The 22506-nt window shown below is 34.0% G+C and overlaps 3 protein-coding genes across 4 annotated transcripts in view; 1 reads left to right on the top strand and 2 right to left on the bottom strand.

The window, feature by feature from the left end:
- Nucleotides 1-354: 354 nt before the first annotated feature.
- Nucleotides 355-1049, top strand: LOC111624168. Its single transcript, XM_023366974.1, has 2 exons — nucleotides 355-739; nucleotides 817-1049. Exons 1-2 carry the CDS (start codon nucleotides 580-582, stop codon nucleotides 972-974), a joined length of 318 nt encoding a protein of 105 aa, XP_023222742.1. The 5' UTR covers nucleotides 355-579; the 3' UTR covers nucleotides 975-1049.
- A 9692-nt stretch (nucleotides 1050-10741) lies between these two features.
- LOC111624186 lies at nucleotides 10742-11215 on the bottom strand. The gene has a single exon (XM_023366998.1). It carries the CDS (start codon nucleotides 11213-11215, stop codon nucleotides 10742-10744), a length of 474 nt encoding a protein of 157 aa, XP_023222766.1.
- A 2518-nt stretch (nucleotides 11216-13733) lies between these two features.
- The window catches only part of LOC111624173 (chromobox protein homolog 1-like), a 41527-nt gene continuing 32754 nt past the window's right edge, over nucleotides 13734-22506 (bottom strand). For both annotated transcript variants that reach the window (XM_023366981.1, XM_023366979.1), the window contains exon 5: nucleotides 13734-14691. In XM_023366981.1, coding sequence (XP_023222749.1) covers nucleotides 14680-14691 — 12 coding nt within the window. In that variant the 3' untranslated portion in view covers nucleotides 13734-14679. The remainder of the gene's footprint in view (nucleotides 14692-22506) is intronic.

Raw genomic sequence — 22506 nt, 5'->3', positions numbered from 1 at the left:
TTTTATGACCTTCTTTTAAACAATTTTATGAGTTTAATATTATTTTAGTGCCAATATTAGTTTCGATGAAAAAAAAAACCATAAGATATTCCAAGCATATTTTAATATTTTTACATTAAAGGTACACTCCGTTATGGTTCTTATTTATATTTTAAATAAGGTAAACATATTTTCTTGCAAAGCATCAAAACAATTCTGTTCTTACTACAATCACCGCCAGGAGGTTTCTCCTTCATGCATTAAAGTAGTTAGGAAAAACCGTTTATACGTCAATCATTGTATAAAAACGCAAAAAATAAAGCAATTAAATGATGATAATTAAATATTTTATTATTATTATTTTCTTCGGTTTAAAAAGAATTATCGATTTAATTTCTTATTTACATTTCGTATAATTTTAGCATTTCTAAATATAGATGGGGTTAGGGAAAGCATGCTACGAACGGCACAATGATTTCAGATGTTCAAGGAAAATATTTTTGAATAAAACGAAAAGATTTTTTGAGAAAACGGGTATTAAAAATAATTTAATATTTGTTGGCAAAATTAACAATATATTTATAAGAGCGAATCTTCCAAATGGATGAGGGCGGCGGCGAATCTTCCAAAGATGCAGAAAATAGCGATAAAACGAGTGATGAGATGATATTAACGAAAATGGATAAATTTAAAAAACTATTTTATAGCGATGTTGAATGGGAAGCATATTTATTAGAAAGAATCGAGAAAAGAGAAAAAGGTGAGATGATTTTAGTATAAAAAAGTGTCGACAGTCTATATAGAGTAGAATTAATGGAAAACAATATTGTTCTATAGCACAAAAAGGAATAAGTCCTGTAAAAAAGAATAATTTATTAAAGAGATTAAAGAACCTATTCACAACGTCTCAAGAATGCCAGAAGTTTCTGGATAGAGAAAGAGAAGAATATCTTCAATCTCAAAGAAAAAAAGTAGATACTGAAAGTGAAAAATAATTATCTTAAAAATGTGTGAAATTTTGTAATAATTATTTTGAGAAAATTCTCTTTTATAAAGAAATTATTTTAAATAATAATAATAAATTTTTGGTTTTTATAAAACCCCAAAATATAAATTTGTCATTCTTTTAATTTTAATAAGGCTTTATATACATGGTATTTATATAAATCTCCAACAGACAACTTTTGAATTCTATTAAAGTAGTTGTTTTATAAGTATTTTTGTATATTCAAATTTTATAACCAACTGTTATTAAATACAGAACTAAGATGAATATGTAACTTTGTATTCATTTCCCTAATTCTGTACCCAGAGAAAAAAAAACATAAATACTTAATAAAACTTCCAATATGAAATAACATGCATTTAAAAAGCACTAAATGTAATTAATCAATGTGTCTGATTTTAATACATTATAGTTATATCAATGCTTAATTAAAAGCAAATAACATTAAAATATGTAAATCAAACTTTGTTCTTTAATGATTGCTCTTAAATTAATGAATGATTATTTGCTGATTATGTGTATATGTTATATATATACAGTATATAATTTTTTGGGGAGGCAAATAAAATACTATTATATTAAAAACTGTCATTTTTACATAATAAATAGTTTTAAAAATTTGAAATTGTTTAAGGTAATCTTTAATTTTGCCATATTTTTTAATGTGATTCTTGAAAATCCTTGTAGTAGTAGTAGTAGTAGTAGTAGTAGTAGTAGTAGTAGTAGTAGTAGTAAAAAAGACCCCAGAAAGGCCATGAAAACTTAGTTCTCATAAGAAATGAGCAATTTTAAAGGAAATTACAAATAGAACAAGCTCTATTGAAAATACTGGAGAACTCTATTGAAAATATGGAGTAAGCTCAGGGACAGTTTGGAATGTAGTTCATGCTGTCAATCATCTCTAAAATGCCAAAAGAAAGTCTGAATCAAAGCTCACATACAAGCAGAAGGCTACCAGATTGACTTGGGCCAGAAATCGCATGTGACCTGGAAGGAACATTGGAGGAATGTAGTGTGGTCAGATGAGAAAAAGTTCAATTTAGATGGGCCTGATGGTGCCAATACTATTAGCATGATTTAAGAAAGGAGAGAGAAATCTATTCCAAATGACAAATTGGTGGAAGTTTCATGATAGTTTCAGGCTGCCTTTGGAGAGCAAGTGGAAAATAAATATTGCCTTTTCTGAAGAAAGGCAGAATGCTAAAGGTTACATCTAGCAGGCTAGAAATACATCTACTTTCTCTTGGAGAAAGACTGGAAGTTATCAGTGGCAATTCCAGCAAGATCATGTTTCCATCTATACCATCAACATTATCTGGGAATGATTTCTGGCCAACAGGGTTCATATCATGGATTGGCCAGGCATGTCACTGAATTTGAACCCTATAGAGAATGTCTGGAGACTTCTGGATAGGTCAGTCTATGCAAATTGAAAGCAATATGATAATACCATTGACTTGAAGGCTGCAATCATTGAGATATGGGATAAATTTCTTGGGATTTTCTACAAAAGTTGATCAAGTGGCTGACGGACAGAATTTTCAAAGTAATCATAAACAAAGGAGGGCATTCTAGTTATTAGCTTTCATAAATAATCTTGAAAATATCATTTTCTGTCCATTATTCATAAGTGATCTTATAATTATTGAACACTTCAAGAAACTCATTTCTTCAATAAAATTATTCTGTTGTTCATATTAGACCTTGATACTTTGTATATAAATGTAAAAACAAATTGAAATACATAAAATTTGGTTATAATCCACTTCTCTATCTAAAATAAATTTAATAAACCTAGTGGTTTTATTTTTATTGAACACATTATATTTACAATATATAAATATTCTAGGAGGGGCCATCTAATCTTCATACAAATTAGAATTTTGAAATTTCTTTTAATTTTATACATTATAAAAATACTTCAATATAAGTTTTAACTGTTATATACAAGTAGTTGAATTTTGTACTGAAACAGCTTTATAATTTTCTCATAAAGATTTTTATTATTTATATTACATATAATTCATAAGTTCTAGTAGCCATTTAGACTATGCATTCTTAAAAATATTCAAAGGACTAAAATTTTAATTTCTGTATTTAGACTGTAAATTTCCAACTTTAAAAAGTTATGAAAAATGTTTTTAATTATAAAAACATTTGAAACAAAAAAATTGAGTTTTACAATTTAAATTTGAACAAAAAAATTGAGTTTTACAATTTNTAATACAATTTATAAATCAATAATTAAAACTTAATACAGTAGACCCCCCTGTAACACTGTTAATAATTCCATGTTATATGAATTCCATGTTGTACCAGTCACTTATATTTGTAAAATATGTGAGCCGTTCACAGCCCGGCACACATATTTGTAAAATCTAAGTGACTCGTACAACATGGAATTCATATAACATGGAATTATCAACAGTAACAAAATATTTTTTCTTGAAAAAAGTTGTAATTATAAAGGTTTTTATGAACATTTGTAAAGTGTGCAACGTATTAATGTGAATATGTAGTTGAAGTGTTTTTTAAATGGCTGTATTTTTAATCTTTTCCAACGTTACCAATTATACACCAAGGTTTTTAGAAAACAGAATCTGAGTTTGTACTGAAGAGGGACTTAAATTACAATTGAGTCTGAAATGCATATGACAAACCAATAAAAGAAGTTCATAACCTGAATGCTGTATATGATAGTCTACCGAACTGAAAATCGGATTAAAGAGACAAATACACAACAAAGTAACAAAATATTTTGTATATTTTGTTACTAACTAATTTCTATTCTAGTATTTAACCTCCTTTACTCCATTTGTCATGCGTTAAACAACTGTATCTGTAATTTGTATCATTCACTCGGGATAGTACTGGATTATACCTGTTGTGGCACCCAGATACATTGTACAATGTATTCAAATAAAATATATGTCTATGTCTATGTACTGTAATGTATTATGCATAATGAACATAAGTATCCCTATTCAGTCATCTGCAGAGATATAGAGCAACCAAAATTAATGTCTTTGAAATATGCAGAAGCACTTTGCATGGAAAAAATAGTTACAAAAATCACTATCAGGAATTTGGTGCTGTAAGCAAAAAAATCATAATACATATTTTCACATGGCTGGACTTCACAGGCATTTTAATGAGCATAAAAAAAGTATAAGATGTTTCATCTTACAAACCTTCAAGAACCTTTAAAATCCAGTAACAGAATTTAATGAAAACATCTAACAAATGTTTTCAACCTTGCCCATGGTGTGCTCGGATTTTTAACCAACAAATTTCAAATTAGAATGTGCAGAACAGACAGTAAACTAAATCCCTTTCAAACCAGTTGTCTCTGACTGGAACACTGTTCTGGCCAGAAACAACAGGTTTGAAAAGGATTTACTTTACATTGGTTTGACTAAACACTCAATACAAAAAAGGTGCAAGAACATTGGTACCACATTGTAAACAAAAGGCATACCACCACCCTGTCCATGTAGGCCACTGACCCCGACTTGTGTGCTAAGCTCTAAAATGCCAAATTAATAAGGCAGTCCCTTCAAATGGCTTATATTTGGAACCTAGAAACCTTAAAAATATACAAGGCCAGCCTGATTGGCAAATGCATTAACTTTAAAGACTGTAACAATGTATCATATGCATGGAGGTATCTTTATGAAAAATTGGGCAATGTTAACATATATTAATTTCTCTTCATCATTAGTTATGGCTTAATAAATTTTTGTATATGGGTTAGTTATATATTGTATGATTTTTATATTATCTACCGTTTAAATTTTTATATATGTTATGTGTTATTCCAAATTTTTAAAAATAATTTTTCAAATATATTCTGTTCTGCACATTCTAATTTCAAATTTGTTGGTTAAAAACCTGAAACAGACCTTGGGCAACATCAAAGACATTTGTTAGATGTTTTCATTAAATTGTGTTACTGGATTTTAAAAGTTCTTGATAGTTTGTGACTTGTTCCAGTAATTCAGTAAGAAACTAGTTTTTAATCTGTTTCATCTTATATCTGCACATAGTAAAAATGTAATGACACACCTTATATGAACATACTTTGCTTGTGTATCAAAAAATAATCATAAGCTATGTTATTAAAAATATGGTAATACTACTATTGAGTTTTGTAAACTCTGAAACAGCATTTATTTTTTTTTTATTCTTACTTAAAAAATATTTAATATTAAATGTATTTCTTTCCATCCTAACAGAGCCTTTATTCTGTAGGTTCAACAGATCCACAATAACTGAATGATAAAAGATGGGTCTGACATATCTGAGACAGACTGCCCATGAGAAATTCCTGAAGTTTCCAACTTGGACTTAAACCAGGGCACCTCAGCTATCTAGCAACCCAAAAAAAGCAGTTAATTAATTAATGAACATATAAGTTAATACTGGAATTATTTTTTATGTTAATTAAAGATCAGAGGTTACAATATTTATTAATAACTAATACAGTTGAACCTGTCTATCTCAAACATGTTTATCTTGAAAACCTCTTTATCTCGAAATTTATTTTCTCCCTGCATTTTCAGCTTAAATTCAATATATTTTCCATGTTTAACTCAAATAATTTTCTCCCAAAACCTGTATATCCCAAATTTTGAATGGAAGTATTAATTACAATTTCAAAATTTAGCAACTTCATTTTGATTGTATAAATTGTAGTTGGGCAACATATTTTGTAATACAGTACATAGTTGCAATTAATGTCACTTTTTGCTCTTGGCTATGAGTTTGGCTTGCATCTTATTGCTGAAGAACGTCAGGAATCAAACTATTGACAAACTTATACTTCCCAACCTTTACAATGGAGAATAGCTGGAATGTTGGTAGAAAAATGCTGACAGCATAAAAAACAAAAAAGTTCTTTATTAACATTGATATTACATAATGCTTATATTAAATACCTTTAATATACAAAATGTTATTTCTACATACAATATCTTACTGTATAAACTATTGCTATAAACACTGTCAAGAGTATGACAATAGCTTTATACTCTTTAACATCACAATTTAAAAAAGGTCAAATATTTTACAGGACATATCATAAATCTATGTCTAGATCAGAGGTCACCAAAGTGGTTGATATAACATTATTGGGGGTCAATTATCAAGCTTAAGTTAAGTATAAGGGATCAAGAGCTAAGGATCAAGCTTATCTGTCGCACTGATTGTCAGTTACAAAAATTATTATTAACAAATACCTGTATACAATAAATGAAAAAAAATGCAAAATTAAATGTATTAGAATAGTAAGTACTTTGTTTTGCTTGTAACAAACTTTTTGGTAGGAGTTGAAAACTTGTAGGGTGTTGATGATCAAAAAAGTTTGGCGACCCTTGGTGTAGATTTATGATAGGTTCCATCTTGATGTGTCATGAATCTCGATATTGTATGAGTACCTCTTGATGTATGCCTTTGTGCAATGTTTTGCTTTGTTAACTTCTTCATAATTGAAGTTTAGACTATTTACAAAAATTAAATTAAATTTTCCAATGTATGTATGTCTCTTTAATCCGACATTAAGTTCGGTAGACTATCATTACAGCTTTCAGGTTAGACACTTCTTTTATTGTTTCCACATATGCATTTCGGACTTATATAAATGTTAAGTCCCTCTTCAGTGCAATACTACAAATTATTAAAAAAACATAATTAGTAACATGACAAAACTCTTTGTATGCAGGTCATATTTACTGACATAAAACTATCATACTTAAAAATTGTCACACTTATACGATACCTATGGTTCTGTCTTCTAAAACCACGGTGTACAACGGGTAACATTGGAAAGATTTTAAAATACAGCCATTAAAAACACCACAAATACATTTTCCAACATTAATACAGAATACCTAATATACTAATAATTTTATAATTTTTTTTTACTTTATAACATCATATTATAAGGTAAAAAATTATAAAATTATTAATGTTAGTTGTGTTAGTTGATGCATCAGCTCTTTGAGGTGTTGGATAAAAGCTGCTGCATTTGAGTCTGGTAGTGTAGGGGCAAGGAAATCGCCAGGTAGCCGTAAAGTCGTTTCATAGATGAGTTCAGCGGTTGTTGTTTTGATGTCCTCTTTAAAGGCAGCTCACATCCCTAGCAGCACTGACGGTAAGACCTCTGCCCAATGTTCGGTCAAGCAAGCTTTGAGAGCCAATTTGAGTCTGCAGTGGCTGTTCTCTACCAGGCCATTTGCCATTGGATGAAAAGCTGTAGTGTGGATATGGCTGATGCACAATAGTTTGGTCAAGGCTCGGAATATGTGTGATTTGAATTGCCTACTCTGATCGATAGTGACTGTCTCTGGTACACTGTAATGCATAACGCACTGACCGTAAAAAACCTTTGCAACAGTCTCTCCGGTACAGTTGGCAATTGGGAAAACTTCCATCCCATGGATGAACCTGTCAATGAGCATGAGACAATATGTGCTACCTTGTGAAGGTGGAAGGGGACCTACAATGTCCATGTGGACATGTTCAAAATGAGCATCAGGGTCCTGAAGGTTTTGGACAGGGCCTATGAATTTTCGCTCATTGGCATGGTATGCAGGTTTTGGCCCAAATATGGGAGTCTTTTCTGAATGAGGGCAAACAAAATGGCTGGTTAATAATTTTGTGGTAGCTAATATCCCGAGATGAGCCAAATTGTGCGTGGCATCAAAAACCTGTTTACAGAATTTCTCCGAGATATACGGGCGAATTTTGTCCATAGATATATTGCACAATAAGTTGGGGCCTGCATCTGTTAATGGAATCTGCTTCAGCGCAAGATTGTATTGGAAGAAAGTAGCTGTTGTAATTCGGGGTCGCTGATCTGAGCTTGCACAATGCTTGTGTAATCTACTGCGTTTGGCACTTCGATCATTTCGAATCATGACAATACGTCCACCGGTATATTGTCACTGCCTTTGAGGTACTGGATGTCAGTGCTAAATTGCCCTATGAAATCTAGGTGCCTTAACACCTAGGTGTGCACTTCTCTGGCTTCTGACTAAAGGCAAAAGTCAGTGGGCAATGGTCCATGAAGACATGTAAACTTTCTGCCTTCCAGCATGTGTGTGAAGTGCCTGATTGACAAGTATACGGCATAAAGCTCTCTATCAAAAACGAACAATTTTCACTGTGGTTCTGTTAATTTGGCAGAGAAGAAAGCTAGTGCCTGCATCTCACGTGTGCTGTTGGCAGTATCAACTTGATTTAGGAAACCACCAATGGCAATATCACTTGTGTCAGTAAAAAGTGCCAATTGTGCATTTGGATTGAGGTGTGTCAGGAGTGTCGTGTTCGCTAATTTCTCCTTGCAGTGATGGAAAGCATTGGTTGTCTCCTCAGCCAATTGGATTTTGTTGTTGGATTTAAGATTTGATTCTTTTAATAATTCATTTAGTGGGGCTTGTGCTTGGACTGTGTTTGGGATGTTCCTACAAAAATGGTTAAGTAGCCCAAGGAAACGCCTGAGCTTGCGAACCATTGTTGGAATTTTATACGATAGTATAGGGTCTACTCGTTCGGGGTAGTGGTTTAATGTCATCCTTGCTAACTAAATATCCCAATAACAGTAGTTCTGAGGCTCCCAATACACATTTGCTCAGGTTTACACTGACACTGTACTCAGATAAGCGACAGAAAATGGTTTCCAGGTGTTTCTTGTGTTGCTCCCTAGATTCACTAGTGATTAAAATGTTGTCTAGGTATGTAAAGGTGAAGTCGAGTCCCTGGAGTACTTAATTAATGAATCGTTGGAAAGTTTGCCAGGCATTGGACAAACCAAACGGCATGAATACAAATTCAAAAAGACTGAAAGGAGTTGTGATCACAGTATTTGGATGTCTTTAGGATGTACTAGTACCTGATTGTAAGTGCAGACTAAGTCAACTTTGGAGAACATGGTTTTACTGAACAAGGAAGAGGAGAAGTCTTGCAGATGTGATAATGGGTAGCAGTCGGGGATAGCAATCATATTCAATGTTCAGTAATCGCCTGTTGGTTAAACTCGCCATTTGTCTTGGGTACCATGTGCAATGGGCTAACCCAGTTGGAGGTGCTGGGCCTGCAAATTTTGTGCTCCATCATATACAGTGGTACCTCGGTATACATCTGCTTTAAAATACATCCAATTTGGAATACGTCCTGTTTGGACAAAACAAATTTTGCTCAGTATACAACTTTTGTTCAGTATACGACTTAATTCAATTATACACGCCATTTATGAACAAGTAGCACTATCGGTGTACTAGATCAGACTAGACGTTTGCGGTGCCACAGTTTATAACTTTGTTAAATTTTTTTCTGATTTTAAATCGTAAGTAAAATTTTATTATTTTTATTAATCGTGAATTGCAAAAAGGCAACAGAAAAATAAAAAAATGACTAGAATCACAACGGAACTGAAAAAAGAGATTGTTGAGAAATATGAAGGTGGCATCTGTGTTTGAGATTTAACTGTTGCATACCATATTTTGTGAACGACGATATCAGCAATCGTGAAAAATAAAGACATTATTAAATCTGCTAACGTTTCGAAAGGGGTTAAATCAATTTCTAAACATTAGATCATGTTGAGAATTGCTTTTGCTGTGGATAACTGAAAAACAGTGTGCTAGAGACAGCGTATCAGAAGCAATTATTTGCGAGAAAGCTAAAAAGATACATGCTGATAGCCAGGAAAGCGAGGTTTTTAAAGCCAGCCATTTTTTTTACATGAGAATGAATTAATCATTTTTACATTACTTCTTATGGGAAAGGTTGGTTTGGTATACGTTCTACTCGGTATAAGTCCAAACATCAGGAACCGATTAAGGTCATCGTATACCGAGGTTCCACTGTATTGGAATTCTTTTCAAGCCACCTCAAGTTTGGCTGGGTGCAGTCAGCGGGGTTTACTGGCTGTCCCTTTGTTATAATGCAGTGTATGGTGTAGTGTTTGGGTGTCCTGGGTGTCCCTGTGGGGTAAGGGCGGAAAATGTCAGGGTACTTTTTCAAGATACTCCAGTATGCCGAGCTGGCTATCAGCATTACTTGGGGAATTTTCATCTTGGTTTTTTTACCCATAGTGGATAGGTTTGTAATTGAATCGCAGAGACATGTGCCTTTTAAGGCAATTAGCAATCTGTAGTGCCGCAGAAAATTGGTGCCTATAATTGGCTTACTAACGTCGACTAGTACAAATGGCCACTGGAAATGATGGTAGAGATTAAGCTCAAGCCTGACTAACTTGGTACCATATGTTCGTATTGGTGCACCATTTGCCGAATAGAGCCTCACGGCATGGGAATTGTCTTGCATGTCTTTCCTTGAGAAAGGCAAAACACACACATCGCTTCTGCTATCTACCAGGTACTCATGGTTAGAAGTGGGGTCGAAGATGAATAAACTGCTTTTACTATCGGGTCTGAAATCAAAGCAGGCCATCTCATGCGTTTTCCTTAAAGGTTTCCCAACTGGCGAAAAGAGCATAGACCATGGCAGCGTTTTGCCTCTCTCTTGTATTTCTGATGATACCAACACTGGTTGCTAGCATCACCTTTCTGTGTCTTTGAGCACCACAATCAGCACGGTTTTCCCTGTCTATCTTTTTCTCAAGAGTGGGCTAATTGTTCGATTCTCTGACTTAAAAATTCTACCTGTGTCTGGAGCTCGTTTAACTGGCCTCAGGTATTATCTGAGCCCTTTTGAACTTCGTTAACACTCACATACATTACTTTGCGTATTTTCTCAGCCATGGTAGCTAAGTTTTCTAAGCCGTCGTTGGAGGCTGCCAGGATCGCCTGAGTCTGTTGTGGCAGTAGCTGTAGCCATAAGGTTTTTAGGAATCTTCCCCAATTTGTTGTTGGCTAATTGCTTCCTTTTTCTCAGTAAATGGGATGATTTTTCATCTCCCAATGTGATGTCCGAGAATAGTGCTTTGATTTGCCTTTGCTTCAAGTCTGAGAAATTGGCAAGTAGTTGTGTCTTAAGCGTGTTGTAATGGTTTTTGGCAGGTGGATTGAGAACGATGTCGCTCACATAGTTCAAAATGTCGGAATTGAGAGCGGAGACGACCACGTAGTATTTGGTACAGTCTTTCGTGATACAAGAGATAGCAAACTGGGCCTCGATATTCGCAAACCATAACTCTGGGGTCTTGTCCCAAAATGGGGGTAATCTGAGGGCAACTATGTTCACTTCGATGGTGGGTTCTGGCTCCATCATCTTTGTTTGGCTGCTTGACTGGCATGAAAGAAAAAAGGGAGGCCTACCTGGATTCTTGTATATGAAGTCTGGAATTTGGGTTTTGGATCAGTCGGTGTCACTGGAATCATGTTGTCCAGATCCTCCGCCGTAAAGGTTACGTCGTCCAAATTACTACTTTGCAGAGATCACGTTCGGGTCACCAGTGAGGAGGCTACTGAAGCCATACTTCTTGAGAAGATTGGTTGAGTCGGTCACCGATTACATCCGCAAGTAGCGTTGTTGTTGTCATGCTGGAGGAATGAATACCGGCAGTGAAGGAATCCAAAGGTCAATGTCATGAGTTCCTTTTACAGAAATATATACAATAACATCAATCATGGAAAGAATGTTCGGAGCACGCGGTGAAGTGAAAGTCCGAACAGGAGTAAGGTAAACGCACCGGTAGTGGACACTGCGTTAGTAGTGGACACTTTGAACTTCAAATATGAGTAATAAGGTTGTTGATGGCTTCACTGTTCAAACATACAAATCATTCAGTAGACAGAACCCTCTAGTGGTGGTAACTCGCACTGATCCTTTTCTAGTGCATCATGGGATGTTTTCCTGCGCTCATTAGTGATGGCATTCCTGCTGATATAAGAAGACAAGTGAGTCTGCTGTCTGTTTCCTTAAGGTCTAGGTAATTTAAATCACGCTTGCTGTATTAACAGTTAGTTTCACGGAAGTTTTTTGGTGATATACTATTAATATGAGCTTTGTTGGTATGTTTTAAGACCTTCCTGATAGTATTTTTATTTTCCAAGTCAATTGAATGAGATGTCCACTAATGAAACAAAAATATTTAGTAGTGGACAAGAGGTGGCCACAACTAGTGAAAATGAACTTTTCACTTTTAATCAGTATCAAGTCAAAAATTAAATCACCTAATGTTAAGTAACATACAGTATTGATTCAAGCATTTTTTGGTTACTCTGTCTAGTCATGGACGGGGGTGTTCACTATTAAACCGTGAATGTCCGTTTATTGAAATGAGGTGTTTCAATAGTGGACAAAACATGGTTTGGTGCCATGGGATCCTACAGCACCCGGTATGCTAAGTAGGAAAATAATGTGCAAGAAGAAGTCAGACAGTACTCTCACGAAAAGTGATGTAAGAGTTGGTTTTGAAACATTAAAAATATACATGGGACCTGAGAAAGTGGGGTTATTTGAGACTGTAGTTTCTTCTGAAGATGTTGAGGCTACAGACAAGTCCCTGTTCAATTTATGGCACCAGATGAAGACAGATATCATGAGTCAAGTAACAGCTGGAAACAACAGCAAATCCTTCAACAATAATGAATCAGAACATGAAGGTTCGACGGTTGAAACTGCTCAAGTCAATCGCAACCATGAGATAAATGATGTCAGTAACACCAGTGCATTCAGTGATTCATATATTCATGATATTCATAATGACTACCACTATCAAAATGAAAGACCTAGTACTTCAAACACTGGCAATACCATTGTTGCCACAAGTACACACAATAGTCGCAATAACGGTCAGATCTCTGAAACAGTACCTAGTCCTTTCAAAAGGTCACTTCTCTGGCCAGAACCCAGGGAAATCACTAACAAAAGGAAGAAAAAGGAAATCATACCTTCTGTAGTTACGTCAAAAGCTTGGCAGGAATATTATGAAAATAAGGAAAACAAGAAAATAGTGGAACTAGAACTGAAAAGGGAGAGAGCTTTGGCAAGACAGAGAAAGAAGGAAGAACAGACTGCTGAGAATAAAAGGAAAGCTGAAGAGAAAGCTATGAAAATGAAAATGAAGACTACAAAGCAACGAAAGAAGAAAATGAGAAAGGAAGAGACATCATCAGAAGATGAAGGTTCTTGGATTCCCTCGGATGGTAGTAGTACAAACGATGTTACTTTAGATGTAGAAGACACTATGGAAGATGAAGAAGAAGAAGACGACATTATGCAGTTTCAGGAAAATATTGAACCCCCTTCAAACGAAACTATTGGACCAAGTTCAGCAATTAAGGAATCGAAAGATACAGAAGAAAGGGGAGAAAGTATTGAAGGGACTTTAAATTGGACTCGGAGGAAGGATATGTCCGAAAGACAGAGTCGGAATACCATTGAAAAGGAAAGGGAATCAAACATCCTGCATGAGAATGATTTTGTAGTTGCCACCTTGTCTGGTAAGAAAAGAAAGTACAAATGTGTGTGCAAAATTACCAGTTTAATCAGTGATAATATCGCAGAAGTGATTGTGTTTAATTACATAAATAGGATGAAAAGCGTATTTGCTAAAAATGAAAAAGATGTACAAACGATAAATATTTCTCAAATTGACTTGAGGCTTCCTAAGCCTCTAATTTTTGGAAGAGAGAGTCACTGTCAATTCTCGAAAGGCATTGACATAGATAAGTAGTTCAACACAAATTAACAATGCAACAATATTTCCTTAAACTATGCTGACGTTAATATTTGAGTTCTCCTAAATGTAACTTAAAAATAATAGTATAAAACTGGGTTCTAAGTGTTTAATATTGAGTGTAACAATAATCCATTCCAGTATGTTAAAACTGATCTCATTTATTTCAACATTTGTATTCGTTAAGAATAATGTAACAATAACAAAATAAGAAAGTTTCTTATACTAACTTTGTAATGTTTTATATTTATGTTTCATAATACTTATTAGTTCAATTTTCATATAAACATTACAAACTATACACATGAAATTTACATTTGTACAATTTGATATTTTAATTAATTTAATTTAATTATGAGTTGTCATTATAATTAACATAGTGTTCTTGTTCTTTATAGTAAAGACTGTCAAATTCTGCAAGTTGTGAAAAATAAAAACGATTTCATCTTGAATATAATCATTTCTATATTCCTTGTCCACTACTGGTGCAAATGCCTGTCCATTACTAAATATCTCAATTTTTTCAATGTCCACTACTGAAACATTTTCAACCTTACAAAATAAATTAAATTAAAATGTATTCGACGAGACTGACATAATTAAAATCCTTACAGTGAGTGAAGAAAGATTTTGTCTAACAGACAATATAATTTTTAAGCCATAAGGCTTCCAAATAGGGGTCCAGTTTCAAAAAAGTCGAAAAATTTTCCTTAAAGTGTCCACTACCGGTGCATTTACCTTATGTCAAACTGCTGCAGATATATTAAAATATGAAATAAATAAAAGTGAATGTAATAATGTTTTTTTAAATAATACAAGCAAGCTTTTCTTAAACCATTTCAAAACAAAATAAAAATGCAGAAAGCTTAAGCATGATAAAATTAATTATTTATAGTTTAAAATAATTAGCATTTTATTTCAATATATGTGGCTCTAAATATACAAATAGTCAGATTAATTTCTTCAACACAGCTTACTCTCATAATAACGAACAATAAATTATGGATATTTAACTTTTGCAATATGATATGGTATTAACGTACATTCTTCATTCTTTTTCCTAAGTTAAACAAGAGTAAGATTAAAATTTCATTTCATTTTACTTAAATCATAATATAACAAAATATATGAATGTATGCATTTTAAAAGTCAATTAATAATTTTATTAAATCTATTAATTAATCATAATATGATGATAAAAAATGAGGGGCACATGCCCCAATGTACCAAAAAAAAGAGGGGCATATGCCCCTGTCTGTAGCATATCTTTACTTTCTCCTTTAAAAGAAAAATTTTAAATCCCACATGTGTAGAGCCACTATGACTTACATTAGTTGACTGCTTCTTAGTCAACTTAAAATGTCATATTTTGTCTCATTTATATTAAATCCCAATCAAATGCACATATACTCTTTGTCCTCCACATATGAATCAATGGTCTCATCTCTAACTTGGATATATACTTCAATTTGTTGTCATAAGTCAATACTTGTCTTTGTAATCACATAAGTATTGTTAAATACACAATAAATGCACATGTGGTACCCATTCATTCTATCTTTGGCATTGACTTCTGGTAGATTTTGACAATTTCTGGCACCATTTTTAATGTTAACCATAGACAGTCAATCACTGTTGATCCATCCACTTGAACTAGCTATACAATCAAAGACTACTGCATCACACATTCAATTCCACAAAATGGATGTAAACCAACTGAAGTATCTGGACATACCTGAATTATTGGTATGGATGTTGTTGCATTTGCCTGTTGCTTCAGATGAAGAAGATGAATAAAAAAATGGTGGAATATCTGCACCGTATTACTGTAATCCAACTCATATCTATAAACCTTTTACCGGTGCTCTTATCATCACACTCTACAACAGTTACAAACATTTTCAAACTGTTACGGTTCTTCTTCAGGTAACGATCCATGCATAACGCGCAAGTCCGCAGCGACGTCATTGGGTCGGGACATCGTTCCGGATCATACTTCATAACTACTTTGAACTGCATTCCATTAGGGAATCGTTACCTGAAGAAGAACCGTAATGGTTTGAAAACATTTGTAACTGTTGCAGAGTGTGATGATACGCGCACCGATAAAAGGTTTGTAGATATGAGTTGGATTGAAGATGAATCATTTGTATTAATAAAGTTATTTATTTGTTTTGTGAAAGACTAGGTAAAATAATGAATGCACTAACCTTATGTTTCTCCCAGCATGGTGAAAAAATTAACACAAACAAACTTTTTCAGTCTACCTCTAAAACCTGCTTCAAATTGTTTTGATATTCAAAAATGGAATGCACTGAAGAAAATATCTGTATAAATTCAAATTCTAATCTATGGAATGTCTCCACTTGTAGTTGATGTAATAAGTCTTCTATAACAATGTATCATAAAGGATTACTATGTGTGGGAAATTTGTTTTTTTTTCTTTAAAGATGATACAAATTCTTGCTTTTTTGCTTTAAAGATTTCCAGCACCTCCAATTTCCTGAAATGTTCCATTTTATTTATTTCTATAATTAATTTCTCTTGTTGTAAGTTGGCTTGAATATCATTTTCCCTAGCATATATTGAAAGGACAATGAATTGCCTTTTATTTTCTATACTCAAGTTGTGTTCTGTTATGCATTTTTTAAGTGACATTTTGGTTGAATTCAGTGGCGTGCAGTGACATTTGATGATAGGGAAGCTGTGCCGGTCCTGGATAGAATCATTGGAAGTGTTATACAATATTTTGGTGTGTAGCATCCACCAGCTAAACCGCCAGAGGTTGGTGCTCTGTAAAGCACATGTGTGTGATGTTCACCATGAGAGACAGTATGATGCGCGAGCATAATGGTACAACAAGAAGTACAAAGATGCTTTGTCCATGAAGTACTCTTTATTCTTCCTGAATAGGTTCTTACAAGGGATTCCAACTTTACAAATCTGGTTACCAAAGTATATGCAAATGGGGTTATCTTTGCACCTTTTAACAGTATCAAAAGGTACTGTGTGTAACAATTAATATTCCAGTCTTGAGAAACTTACAGCTAACTTACATCTAACTTAAATTTAAAGAAATTGAGAATATAGAAAAGAGAAAGAAAAAAAACAAGGGAAGTAGGGAGGAATGGAAATACCCAAGATTTCTTTGTTCGGTGCACTCTCTTGGGTAGGACGCTAACTTAATGTTTCGTTCTTTAGCTTTACCAATGTCATACCTATTCTTAGGTCTCGAAACTATTGGATCTTTCAAGGTGTCTTCAAAACTCTCTTGCCTGTTGATCTCTCTTTTCAATCTCTCTGAGTTCATAGTCTCTTATCTCATTCTTCTCCGATCTAGAGCTTTGCCTTACACACCCATCCTCTCCCAGATCTTGCCGAAAAGTGTTCTTGTTACACTGGCCATTTTGCCCCAAGCATCTTCAACTCTTTTGTTCTATCAAACTTCCAAGAACAACTAATCCCACCCAAGAGTAATAATGGTTCAGAGTGAAGATTCCAAGAAGGATTTAGAAAACAAGGAAAAGCAGAGTATTAAAATAAAATTAAAGACATATACAATATTATGGCTGACAGTCACATGTGAATGCATGTAATCTGGCTGCTTTACACAATTCAGATATTTTTGCCGTGGAAGCTATCCCATATTCAACAATACAACACTTCAATTGGGAATATGCATATACAAATTTATATTTGAATATATTGTGGCCGGTGGCCATATTGGCATACATTTATTTTATTATTATTGGTATATACATATTTTTAGTTCTAATATTCTTTCCCTATTTCTTCGATTTCTTTGTGTGTTCATTCTAGAACATTCCATGACCGTTATAGCCTCTAGGGGGGACTGCACTCTCAGAGGGGAGTAATTTCCTGCACTATTGTTCTTAGCGATTCTGCGAATCGCTAAGAACAATAGTGCAGGAAATTACTCCCCTCTAAGAGAGGAGAACAAAGAAGGGTGTGTAGAGGGGACGGAAGAGGTAAGAAAAGAAGAGAATCGAGGGAGACACGGGGAGAATAAGACGTGTCGAGGTGAACTCCGGACTTGACTGAGAGCCGAAGAAAGAGAGACTTCTCGGGAGGGTCAAGTGACGGACTGGAAAGAATCAGAGTCCCCACGGCTGAAGGCCCAACGACAGGAAAACTGAAGACATTTTACTTCACTAAGGAAGTAGATCCAAACCTAGATCCGAGGACACAGTAAGAGTTGGGAAGAGAGTGCCAATAGAAAAGGATCCGACCTAGAGCGCAAAATCATATCGGAAAGAATGAGGAAAGTCCCGGGTGAAGTTGTTTTTTCCTTCTATTTTCCTTCTTGCTATCCTATCCTTCTTATATTTTCCTTAGTATTAAGCTAGGTTTAAGTTAGGTTAAGTTAGATTTTATCACGCGTATAGAAGATACATATTGTCACGCACCAAGTTAACGTCACCCCGCGATTTCTTGTATCCATCACGTTGTAATGATTGTACCTGAATCAATTGGGATCCATAAATAAAAGAACCTGTTAGTGATTTGTAAGAAAAGTGTTGGTAATTATAATTGTCCTTACAACACAAAAACCACAATATAATAGCGATCTAATTATTGTTTTTCACATGTATAGAAATTCGTAATAAAATACATAATGTGGTTATGATAAAATATTAATTTTAAATAATTGAAAGTACTGTACATTAAAATATGAAAATAATTGCACTATATGTATTTATATTTTAGAAAATACAAGGGAATACAAAGGCTCTTCCACAGCTTCCATGGACGGCACGCCACTGGTTGAACTTATGCATGTTAGGTCTTTTTGAAACCTTTTATCCTAATTGGTATTTTATAAATTCCAGGGGCTATTTGGTAGTCAATGGATCTTTTCCATTGCAGAGAAGCTTAAAAATGTGCAAATTCCTTTTGTACATTATTTTAACTCTTGGATATGATCCAATTTCCAGGTATATACAGGTAACCCCCGTATAACACGGTAGTTACGTTCCAAAAAATTGCCGTGTTATGCGAATCCGTTATACGAAACAAAGAACTAGTACAAAAAGGAGGGTTAGGTTCCAAAAATTAAAAAACATGCTAGTATATTTTCATAATTAAGATAAATATCTTCATTAAAATTTTTTAAAGTGATACATATTAATTTTCTTCATCATCACTAAAAACACTATTAATTAACCGAGAGCGTTTTCTTTTTGGCAAGTTATCCTTATCCTCTGAGCATTTTTCTGCATTATCTTCAGATCCATGCTTTACCTTTTGCAAAATGTATGTAATTTTAGATTGCTTGCTTCTAGTTAAAAGGTCTTTATAAATTTCCTTATATGGTGCTAAGCACTTATGAAGAATAAAGCAAGTATGGAATAAGGGAAAAACATTCGGCAACATCAGAAGCAGAAGCGTCGCGATCTGGCAACATTGAAACAAGTTTCGAGAAGGACCACGTGTATCGACAGAAGGCGATAAGAGAAAATTTACATACTTAAGTACTAATAGTTCACGAAAATAATAATTTTCGTGAACTATTATTACTTAAGTATGTAAAAATTTATTACATTTCCTATTGTACGAGGGTTTTACCCAATTCTCGAACAGTGTCAGAGTAAATCGGTGCTATAAAAGTACCGTGTTATACGGGGGATGGTACCAATTCTCGAACCGTGTTAGAGTGAATCCGTGCTATAGAAGTGCCGTGTTATACGGGGGATGGTACCAATTCTCGAACCGTGTTAGAGTGAATCCATGCTATAGAAGTACTGTGTTATACGGGGGTTACCTGTATTTTGCATACACCTTTCTTAAGTGATAATTTTATATTAATAAGCAAAATCTTGGTTTGATGTATTGTGTGAGTAGTGCAATGTGGACATTCTGCTTCCGTTGTTTTCATCTCATGCAAGCAAGTTAATTTGTGAATTAAGTTCCTGCAGTATCTATGCATTGTATCAATATTATGAAAATTTACAATAATATTTTGCATTATGTTTTATTTAAAAAACAAAAATTGCCTTCTAACTTAGATGTTTGATCTAAGTTCATTTTTTTTCTTTAAATTTTAAAGTCAATTCAAAAGCATCATTCGTAAACGTCAGAATATTATTGCTGAGATGGAAACAATGTTAAAATTATGGTGTGATAATCAAGTAAATGTGAAAAATTGTCCTATTGATCAGAACACGGTGTGCTCTCAAGCTAAGCTGATTTTTGAGAGATTAAAAGAGGATGCTGGAAAGATGGCTAAAGATAAAGAGTTTAAAGCTAGTAGCAGTTGGTTCAGCCGATTTAAAAGTCACTGTAATTGGCATAGCATTGCAGAAAGTGGAGAGGCGGCAAGTGCTGATAAAGAGGTTGTGTCTTACTATCCAGAGAAATTCAAAGCTATGATAGATGAAGGTGGCTATACCAGCCAAACCATATTCAATGTAGATGCGACTGGCCTATTCTGGAAGAAGATACCTAAAAGAACTTTTATCACACGTGAAGAGAGAACCTTTCCAGGTTTTAAGGCCACCAAAGATCAATTGACAGTGATGGTTGGTTGGCACAAATGCAGCTGGTGATTGAAGTTAAAACCTCTCTTAGTTTATTGCTCAAAAAATCCAAGAGCATTAAAAAATAAATCTAAAGCTGACTTGCCTGTGATTTGAAAGTTGAATCGTAAAGCTTGGGTGGCAGCTTCCCTTTTTCAGGACTGGTTTGGTCATCACTTCATACCTGAAGTTGAACGTTATTGCGAATCTAAACAAATTCCGTTTAAAGTGATACTAATAATCGACAACGCACCAGTTCATCCCCTGCAACTTTAACTAATTTTGACCCACATGTGAAAGTTGTATTTTTGCCACCAAATACAACCAGCCTGCTTCAACCATGGATAAGGGAGTCATCAAAACATTCAAAGCTTATTATATGAGAAGATCATTTGCACATCTGCATGAAGCTATAAGACAAAATAACAAGCTCTCTATTAAAGACTTTTGGAAACAGTTCAATGTTTTAGATGCAGTGAAAATCATTGGACAATCTTCAAATGAAGTTTTGCAAAAAACTTTAAATGGCATCTGGAAAAAACTGTGTCCTTTTTTTCACCACTGAAACTCATGTGGAATCAGTGCCAGAGCCTGTTGAAATTGGTAATGTGATTGAAGAAGTTGTCGATCTTTCCAGGCAAATAAATTTAAAAGTAGATAGTGATAATGCTCAAGAACTGCTGAATTTCCACAATCAGGAGCTGACAATTGATAAGCTCATAGAAATGCATGAGCAAGAGCAAGACATTGAAGAACTTGATTCTTTAGACCCAGTTCAATCAGATCAAATGACGGTTGGAAACTTGACAGAAGGCCTCAGTTCAATTGAAAAGGAGTTACAAATTTTATAAAATATAGACTCCAATGAAGAGTGCATTTCTTCTACAAAACGAGAAATAAAAAAAAATATTAGCATGCTATGAGGAAATTTTGCAGAATAAAAAAAATTTTGAGCCGTTAGATGAATTTGTTAGATTTTATGAAGCCTTCTTCATCAAAATAACTTCGGTTTACGATTTTAATAATATAATTTGTTATACATATGTATTACCTAAGATTTTATTAAACATTTTTTCTAAATTATTGTTTTCTTTAGTCTCCGGACCCAATTAATAATAATTTGTATGTATTTATATGCGAAATTATACCCTGACTAATGCGAATTCGATTTATGCGGTTATCGCTTGGTCCCACCTATTGCTTAAGTTCGGGGTATTAGTGTATTTTAAATTAAATAAATTAAAAATATGATTAAAAATTGCAGCCTGGCATTGTGTTGACGTCACAATAAATAATTGCTCATTCTTAATAAAACAATAATGGATAAATGATGGTTGTGTTACCAGACTCGAAACTCTTTGAAATTATAATATAAATCAAATTTGTTCACAAGTTTAATTTCAATTTTTTTATTTATATTTATAACATTAAGTAGTGCATTCAATTAACTAATATAATTTATCTTATTAAAAAGAATTCTGTATAAAAATTGTTCATTTTATAGATAAATTAACTTTCTAATACAGTATAGTACTGAAGTTCTGATATTACTTAAAAAAAGCAAAAATCCTGTAAACAGGTGGTACTTAAGATACTAATTTCAAATTGGCTTAAAATCAATGTACAGTGGTGCCTCGTATAACGGACGCTGCAAACAACGGACTTTCTGTTTGGCCGTTACGTAAATCGAGCAACGGACTTGCTGCGAACAACAGACTTTCCATGAGGCGAATAATGGACTTTCTGCAAACAAGTGCAAATGATGTTTCCACTCTTTTGCCGTTACCAATGACAATCTGCTATTTTTGTAATATATTAGTATTATTAGAATATATTATTAGTATATCTGAAGTACAGAGCTCCCGTTGGGTTCGGCTCGCTTCCTTGTATATATTACGTACATCACCTCAGTGCAGGGTATTTACATTTATTTGAGTGTTGTCCAAATCGTGGCTTCTAAAAAACAGAAAGGTGATTTCAATTAAAACAAAGCAAGAAATCATCAGAAGGAGTGAAAGTTGACAAAAGCTTCCTTGTCAAATGGGGAGAGGTTCAGGAGTTTACCAACACTCATTATCCAAACAGAGCTGAGGCCAACAGGATCAATGATCTCTACAATGACACTCTCTTCTTCAATACCTGTCGGGTGTTGAAGAAGAGAGAGAGAAACAGACCACCTTGGATATGTTTTTCAAGAAGTCAGCTGCCAAAAAACAAAGAATGGAACAAGAGGAGTTGACCCTGCAAGCCCCGGTTAAAAAACTGACTCCGATTAAAAAACAATAAAAAGTGATCTGCTGCAATGTGTAAAAAGTCTGTATCTGTATGAATATGTGAAG

This window comes from Centruroides sculpturatus, unplaced genomic scaffold (genome assembly GCF_000671375.1).
Source record: "Centruroides sculpturatus isolate CEXI.00-Female unplaced genomic scaffold, Cexi_2.0 scaffold70, whole genome shotgun sequence".
NCBI classification, from domain to species: Eukaryota; Metazoa; Arthropoda; class Arachnida; order Scorpiones; family Buthidae; genus Centruroides; species Centruroides sculpturatus.
The sequence above is the reverse complement of the archived record's forward strand: the minus strand, read 5'-3'. Positions and strand labels throughout refer to the sequence as shown.

Coding starts and splice junctions, on each gene's coding strand:
- LOC111624168 (XM_023366974.1), top strand. CDS start 580: ATGGATGAGGGCGGCGGCGAATCTTCCAAAGATGCAGAAAATAGCGAT. Junction 740..816: donor AATCGAGAAAAGAGAAAAAG/GTGAGATGATTT, acceptor ATTGTTCTATAG/CACAAAAAGGAATAAGTCCT.
- LOC111624186 (XM_023366998.1), bottom strand. CDS start 11,215: ATGGAGCCAGAACCCACCATCGAAGTGAACATAGTTGCCCTCAGATTA.